Below are 8,730 nucleotides of genomic sequence, written 5' to 3'. Positions count from 1 at the left end.
CGGCTTTTGTTACTGTCGTTATCCCTTAAAAAAACGACAAAAATGCACTTGAAAGAACAAGTCAGCAGACCAACAGGACTAGTTTAATCATTTTTGTTCCATTGATGTTGTTCTATTGCCAGATAAGTAATTAAAAAGCATTTAAATGAATTAATATTGTTTATTTCTTACAGTTGATCATGAACTATAGCGAGTTAAGAATAAAATATAAAACAACTATAAATTACCAAACAAAGCACATACAGTTATATGCTAGATCTGCGTCACGCAATCGGAAGTATATTCAATTTAGTATCCTCAGCAGTACCGTCAATGCAACTACAATTCGATGTGTAAAAATCAAATATTGTTGACTAAGACTTTTACTATTTTGTTTGAACCTGTAATTGAAGATTCATTATGTTATTTCAGACCACCTCTGATTAAAACTCAATATCTGTTCCCGTGGGAAGCTATAAAAAGTCTGAATTTCATTCAGAGCACAAAGTACATTCATATGCAATGCGTAAATCGTTGCACTCATATCATTATTGAACTGAAATTTATTATTACTGTTATACCAACTAAATAACGTTTGCCTAAAGTAGTATTTGTTACAAAATAAAAAGATAAAGTGTCTTTTCTCATTGTTTTTCCTGATAATCATTCACCATCATTTAAAAAATAAGCTTCTGTGTGAGTTTTTGCTTAAGGTACAATCGAAAGAAATGTGACAACCAACAATATGTGACAATCAAGATTTTTATTTTCTTACTATATTGAAGGATAACCATTCGCTCGTCCTTCTTCTTTTATCTTGCCAGCCAGAAAGCATAAGTTCTCTATAACGGTGGTTTACGAGCCGGAAAAGTTCTGGTGACATTTCCGGATGATTTGGGATAACTATTCTTTGACAACAGCCACAGTCGATACTTTCTTGGAGAAGTTCCAATCTTTGCTCACAATGTACGCTGTCAATAGAGATCAGCGGTCAACTTTGATATTGCAGATAATAATGCGTTCAAGTCACGTTGACCATTTCATGTTTCAAGCCTTCTTGCACTCTCAAAGAAAATGCATTCAACGATAAATATAAAAGTGGAAATCTTACCTTGACACTGCAGTAACGTTCGCCTAAGAAGACACTTTCGATGCATCGATGCTTGCTCAATGCCCATGTAAATGGAAATATCATGAGACATGCGAAAGCAACAATCTCTAAACGTGTATACATAGACATTTTAAATTTCTTGTTCTGTTAACTGTTAACGGAGTTGCTAGTTGACAATAGTAAACTATTTGTCAAGTATTTCATGGTTAGTATTGAATATAAGGGTATTTAATTTTCATTCCTAACTAAAATCCTTCCATAACTTGTACAATTGGAATGGTTATGAGTAATTTTCCTAGAAAGATTCCTGATATAATCACATGTAACGATTGTTTGATATTATGCTTCAAGTTTGTAATAAAATTTAATTATCGCTCAATCTTTTATGAATTTGTAAGTAGAGCAAAAGTTATATTTAATTTTCAATGGCTTGATACATTAAAAGGCGTAGAAAAGATTACATATGATTTCTATTTGAACAAAGACGAATTAAAAATGGAGCACGGATATGGTTCAAGTGCAAGGGAAAATTGGGGTTAAATGTGTGAGTACTAGAAATTTATTTATTTCAAATATGTGACGTGACTAGAAATCAACCAACTCTCCTTTTTGTTTCCTTTGCGTGGCGTTGAATTTCCATTTATAGATTATAACAGCTATAATAATACCTTATCGTAACCATCTGGAACGGTTCATATAAGAAAGTTCATATTAAAGGTTAAGCTATAACACGTCCGCCAATGGTGCATCATGATCATTCGATGTGATAATCAGGGGCTCATTCTACTCATTCTAGCCATGGTAGCATATCAGTTGGTTTGAACGTATGTGGGACTAGACTATGACTTATGAGGTATCATTGACTTGGTTATCAGGTCTGAAGTATCAGAAAGTTATTTAAGTTTCATCTCTCTTGACAGGAAAACTGATTAAACCAGTTTATGATCAATAACATTGGTTATTTTATTACTCTACTTTGCAGTGCCTGATTTCAGTTAAACAAGAAGTATTTTCTTGTTTATTGTCGTTGCGCAACAATAAGCTACAAATTCTTGTAGTATTTCGGAGTTATCGCCACTAGTTAACTATCAAAAATGTACTACAGTGGAAAAGATTGGATCTCTGAACTGGTAGGCTTCTTGTTTCCGTAAGTAATGTTTTGTCACTAGAAGGGATCAACCCCGCAGCAAGGTTGCTAATTCCTTCTTACATATAAGAACTTAGAGAACATTTTCTCGGAAAAAGGTTTATTTATCATGTGAAAAAAAAGCCATCAGCTTAAATACCAACTCATATTTATTGTGAAAACAAGTAGGAGTTAGAAAAAATATCATGCAATTCAGAAGGGTAAATTGAGAGCCTATTAACCCCATTATTATAGTTCCTATTTTTAAGGTGGTTTTCACATCGGCCTAAAATCCAAAGATACATTTTTTAAGAAATCGTTATGTGAATGATTTTATGCGTAATGGAATATTCTTCAATTATCAACCCATAAAGGTTAGACAGTTTTTCCAATATTATCAACTGAAGATAATATAAATCCCATTCTACGGATGACAGTGGGGGTCAAAACTGCTAAAATACAAAAATTTCAAATATTTCTTTTTTCACTTTTCCAAATTATTGAAATTCCAACCCTCACTCTGATTAAAATAGTTTTAATTTCGATGACATGCTAGAGTCTACCTTTGAATCGTTACGTTATATCGTAAGCAATATCGTATTAATACGATGTACCTTCGAACTATGTGTTAGAGCCATCAAATGTGGTATTCAATTTGTCACCTTCAATACACGTTGATTTTCTCAAATATATATTTACGCAATATAGCGTCTATCATGTAAGCTATATTGTGTAGTACTTTAAATATATTTTTTGCATAATGACTGACTTACTATTGACTGCTTATGACGAATATTACAGATTCTTCTAAAATTATAGAAGCCATTCTTCTTTTTCTCTTCTTTTTTGAGCAATTTTAACACGGGTTACAACAATTCTGCTGGCTTGACTCTCCTTAAATTCAAGCGTGAAGTGATTTTGTGGAACGCACTACGAATAACGCTAATTACCGAATAGCGTGATTTTGGTTGATTTTCAGCTCAACACACTTTCAGAACAAAGAACTCTTCATCACATAGGGTTTTTTCCTATGTGTGTCGAGTCTTTGGTAGCCTACTTAGGTCAAAAGCTGTGCTCGTTTGAGGTTCCTGTACCCTACTTTCACGCGTAACCATATCCAATCTTACAGCACTGAAGAGAAACAAATTAACATAATTTGGTTTGCCTTCAAATATAAACAGAACATTGGTTTTGCCTTCAAATATAAAACCCTTTGAAGGGAAAAATATGTCAAACCCATGTTGAATCCAATTGAAACAAATTAAAAATACCTACGTAGCTACATCGAATTTGAGCACTGTAAAATAATTCTACAGTTGTTTCTAGATCCAAAAGACAGTGCAGGTTTCTATTCTCGACCACAATAGCTTTTGAATTAGCTACTAGTAGCAGCTGTGTATCATGCCTATCTACTGCGAAAAAGTTGAAACTCAGAACAGTTCTCGATCTACTACTTTTGGTCATTTTCAGATACTGAGTGTCCTGGAAGCCTGCTCATTCCAGTGAATGAGCTACTTAATGTCGAGTCGAGTGTTACTACTTAGTTTCGGCTCAAATCCGAGTAGACACGAGTAGAAATTTCCCGAGCGTGAATCGGAAAACCGGCATCATGCGCGGAAAACCGGCATCATAAAAACCGAAACACGAACCAACTCACATTTTTTCCATTTGGACTACGCAGTCCAAAACAAGCTGTGTCGGGATAAGGATGTGCGGTTCACTTCGTCCGTGTAATAGGATGTAGTTTGCTGTTGTATTATTGTTTTCGTATGCAACACAAATGCAAATGAATTACTATGAATAGCTATGAATTGTCCTGATCGCTGTAAATTGTTTGATTAGGGTGTGATTCATACGTTATTGTGATGTAATATTCGGCATTTGGCTTTGGAAAGTCTGAAAATCAGTGTAGATTTCCGATAATCACTGTATTACAGTGTGCGGGTCAACAAAAAAAATCTATGCGACGAATACTGCAATGATGTGCATTTCATGTAAGATGATTTGCTTGATCTAATGTGTTGATAACAATGAAGGCTTGTTTCCTAGTGCAGTGTATGTGTGCGTGGTGCGGTCGTGTTAAAGAGCCGTTCGATGGCAAATTGAATCAACACGAAAGTATTCGCTCATCAAAATAAGCCAATGCAGCTCATATTCGAAAGGAACTCGTGAGATTTCGTTTCGTCGTTAGCAAATAGTACCTTGTGGGAACTAATTGATTAAGTTTGTATGATAATGTATTCGTTTGTGTGGAGTTATGATGTCCAGTAATCTCTAGAATGCTGAGTGATTATACATAATCAGATTTTGAAAGCACTTGGATTATTGTGATACGGATGTAATAAAATCCTAAGAGCAGCGAATTCTGTTAATTGCGCCTTCGTAACAAAAATAAAATTCACAAAGTTCCCATTGTTCAGCAATTGCACATAATTTTGAAAACATAATTTAATGTTCGAAATGCGTTGCAATATAGAAAAAAATTAATATAAAACAGTTTGGAACAACATTGGTGAGGTCTATGTTTAAGAGACATCAGGTTTGTTTACACATAATTCTATGATATCAAATAAATGCACAAATATAGATGAGCTCTATATTGCGTTTTTCAAAACTGCGCTCGCCAGTAGAAGAATTAACAATATTGGATTAACAATTAAAATCCGTAAAAAACTATCTCTACAAGAAATGGAAAAAGATGAAATGAGTCAGTTTGTGCCTATAGCAATTTTTACAATAGCAATCTACGAGAACGCAAAATGTGTAAATTGTAAGAAAAAAAGTCATTTTGATAGTTAAAACGAAGCAGGAAAACAGAAGCAATGCAGCTGATAAAACGGTACTGTTGGATTGGAGTACTCATGGGATTTCTGTCGATGTCAGGTAAGTTGACCTAACCCGTTTCTACAAATGCTAGCAACGTTGTTTCTTTCGTTACTGTTCACCTTTTTTCTTCATGTATTTTTCTCGATTTCTTGATTTTCGATCGCACTAAAGAAATTGAAGCGTTTTTTCTTACACAACCGATATGAATCAGTCAACTATTCCAACTATCCAACTAAACCTTTCACTTTCCGATGCTTCTAGCATGGTATCCATGGGGAATGTGACAAATATTGGCGTTCTCAATTTTCTGACCGTTTGGTTGATTCCCAGCTTTAGTTTACCTTTATTAGGTAATCGATGTACACTGTTCGTCACTAAAGCTTTCGAATTTCAACCATGCAAAAGACATTTTCCCTCTCGTTGATGCAACTATTTTCTCCAAAAGACGTTTTTCTTATTTCAATATGATTTCATTACACTTTTCTTTTACTCTTTACCCTCGCCGACTATTCGGTGGAAGTGTTCGTTATATTTTCAGCAAAACAGAGAGCCGAAAGAAGAGCCTATTTCTAAATATATCCGTCGTCATTATACGGACCTCACGCTATCAAGGAACTATATTGGCCCATTCTGCTTTGGCTTTCTCGTCTATGCTCAAAGTGAATGTCGTATTTTGCAAACCATGCTGGTTTCAAAACGATTTGAAGCATGTGTAAAATTTGTATCAGAGTGTTTAAAGATGATTAATTACACTAGCGATGGTTAATCACTTCATTTTAGTTGAATTGACTCATTCTATCAAAAACAAGATAAAAGATTCGAAAGAATGTTGACATTTGCAATTTGTTTCTTTGAAAACAGTCAGAAATATGTGCCATCGCCAAGGTCCTTTGAGAAATACGTGTTGTACAAGTGCTTATATGAAAAGATTAAACATAACAATTAAAACAAGCCAATTCAAAGAATCGTAAATTGATCCTAAGATTTTATTAGATGTCGAAAATTGTTCTTTTATTCGCCAAATGGATACATGCTAATGTAATTTAGGTACATAGTTGATCTTGATGATATCCGTTTTATTATAAGAATCATAACTATACCATGAGTGTGATAGTAACACTGCTGTCTCCTTTATTTTCCTTTTAAATTAATGAAATGTTGGCCTAGAAAAGAGATATTCTCTTTTTTTTATTGTTTTCCGAGTAATGCTAAATATCTAGTATATTTGGGAATATATTGCACATCGTAAGTAGTTCGGTATTCTTCAAAATATTTATCGCCAATTTCCATTAAGATTACACCATACTGACATGTTCCTTTTAGTTCATTCACATTACTGGAGCTATAGTATCTGGAGTTCACTTATCTGTGGTTTTCGATTTTATTCTATGCACCGTGTCACCTCCATCTCATGGATTCGGTGGTCTTTTAGTTTTTTACTTTACACTCTTTTATCGACTGCTATAGCCTCTGTCTACTGCTATAGCCTTTGGCCAGTTTTCGGTATGACACTTTGCAGATGCTCTTTCTGTTTTTTTTAACATATATAAGGACGGACGAGCCGTACGTTTGATGCTCTTTTTGTTGAACATTTACCTATGATTTTTGTTTTTAGAAATCCTTGGTCTGCGGTTGAAAACAATGCTCATTCCAACGTACAAGTTTCGCAGTGAGTCAGCACTGCTCGAGTGTCAGTATGAGCTAAATGGTCAACGAAAAGGCCAAAGATCAAAGGAGAGCGTCCGGCGTCATCATGGCTACCCTAGCGATCACACAAACGAGTCAATGGAAGATGAGGAAAAGCTGTATTCCATCAAATGGTACAAAGACAACGAAGAGTTTTACCGCTACGTGCCATCGGCTGCTCAGCCGATCAAGAGCTACAAAATCGAGGGTATTCGGGTTGACCCAAACCACTCCGATGGAACTAAGGTGCTTTTGAAGGGTCTTACGCTCAAGTCGTCCGGTGTTTATCGTTGTGAGATCTCAGCAGAAGCTCCCAGCTTCGATTCGGTTCAAGGCGAAGGACGAATGGATGTGATTTGTAAGTGGCTCTCCGTTGCATGGGCGCATTTTGCATTTTTTTTTATTGTCTATCAACCATTATATCTATTACAAAAATGCATCCTGAATTTGGATCTGCCGTACCAGATGTCCCAAAAGATGGGCCACACATAAGTGATGGTGAACGGAAAAGCTACCAGATCGGCGAAACGATGGATCTGAACTGCACTTCTGGTCGTTCCTACCCAGCCTCCACATTACAATGGTACCTCAATGATGTTCTGGTGACAGATCCGAATAACATCATCCACTACCCACCAGTGCATAATCAGCACGGACTAATCACTACATTCCTGGGGCTCACCATGGTTGTCAATCATCGACATTACATCGAAGGTACGATGCGCATTAAATGCGTTGCAAGTTTGTCACCAGTGCTGTGGAGAGGCGGACAGGAGAGCATCGTTCAGTGGGAGCAACCTGCCATAGATAATCGAATCGCCATGCTTCTAGGTAATATTTGTCCTATGTCCTTGACCTATTAAAAGTCTTATAAAAAGATTTAGTTGCATATTTTGTTTCTTTTCTTTCTGCAGTGAAAAGCAGAGCATCTACACAACGAAAACACTTATTAATTACATTAATAAGTATTATGCTGTATGTGCTTTGACAAAAGCATGTTATGAGAATAAAGTATAATCCTGTTGAATGGGCAAAAGAATACATAGATTACACAAATACAAATTATGTTGAGATTCATATTAATCTTGGGCTATTGGAAATCAACGGTTAACATAAAAAAATGCCAGTAAATTTATATCATCGGAATAGAATATTAAAAGATATTATTCCATAAAAAGATATAATTTTGTTTTCATCATTTTTGCTGCTTTTTCGCTTTTAATAATTCTTGCGGATTATAAATATTATTAGTGGCAATAATAGTTGTAATCTATTTTATATTACCAATTCATTGTCTGTGTTTAATTTTGACTTGACAAAATGGTCAGTATTATCGTCCTCGAACGATGAAAGCCGAGGCTCCTCGACGATGTAGTAGCCTGATGCTCGGACGATGTACAATCATTAAAAAAGGGGTGTAAAGTGATGATGAAATTGGATATGGATGTCACAGTAAGAGCGTCGGTTGAAATGTGGAGTTGTGAAATCATATAATCATACGAAAAAGACAAAACAACAGATCCATTATCTTGAAATGAACCATTTCATAGTTATGCCAATGAAATCTATTTTGTTTGTAAATAAAGTTGATAAAATTGTACAATTGATAAGGGCAATAGGAATAGTTTTACTGTATTCATTATGATCGAGAAAGAAATGCATAAGAGTAATGCGACACACTTTCTCCGGGGTCATTCAAAACTGAGTATAACTAAGTGTTAAGGTAATGTATATTTCGAAGAATAGGCCGTGTTCTCACTATATTTCAGGCTCATAGTTTCTTGAGAAGTAGCGTTGTTATGCGTAAAAATCTATCGCAAACAAAATACATCAAAGCCCTAGCAAATAGCTTTCCAACACTTCTAGTGATTTCTTGCGTCAGGTTTCAATTTATCTATGATATCGCCTGATCATTACACGTTATTGATACATTTACATCAACATTCCTTCTTCATTGTTGTTTTATCGCTTGCAGATAAGGAATGATTATATGGAATACATT

The 8,730-nt window shown here is 35.2% G+C and overlaps 1 protein-coding gene across 2 annotated transcripts; it reads left to right on the top strand.

The window, feature by feature from the left end:
• Window positions 1–3,915: 3,915 nt before the first annotated feature.
• On the top strand, window positions 3,916–8,315 carry LOC125949379 (uncharacterized). 2 transcript variants are annotated; one of them, XM_049676354.1, is made up of 5 exons: window positions 3,916–3,946; window positions 4,942–5,099; window positions 6,658–7,086; window positions 7,194–7,559; window positions 7,643–8,315. In XM_049676354.1, exons 2-5 carry the CDS (start codon window positions 5,039–5,041, stop codon window positions 7,714–7,716), a joined length of 930 nt encoding a protein of 309 aa, XP_049532311.1. In that variant the 5' UTR covers window positions 3,916–3,946; window positions 4,942–5,038; the 3' UTR covers window positions 7,717–8,315. The 2 variants fall into 2 exon arrangements, with proteins under 2 accessions (XP_049532311.1, XP_049532310.1); XM_049676353.1 differs by lacking the exon at window positions 3,916–3,946 and having other exon boundaries at window positions 4,696–5,099.
• The last annotated feature ends 415 nt before the right edge of the window (window positions 8,316–8,730 follow it).

Source organism: Anopheles darlingi, chromosome 2 (assembly GCF_943734745.1).
Source record: "Anopheles darlingi chromosome 2, idAnoDarlMG_H_01, whole genome shotgun sequence".
NCBI lineage: Eukaryota > Metazoa > Arthropoda > Insecta > Diptera > Culicidae > Anopheles > Anopheles darlingi.
Note: the sequence above shows the minus strand (reverse complement) of the source record. Positions and strands in the feature narration are given on the sequence as shown.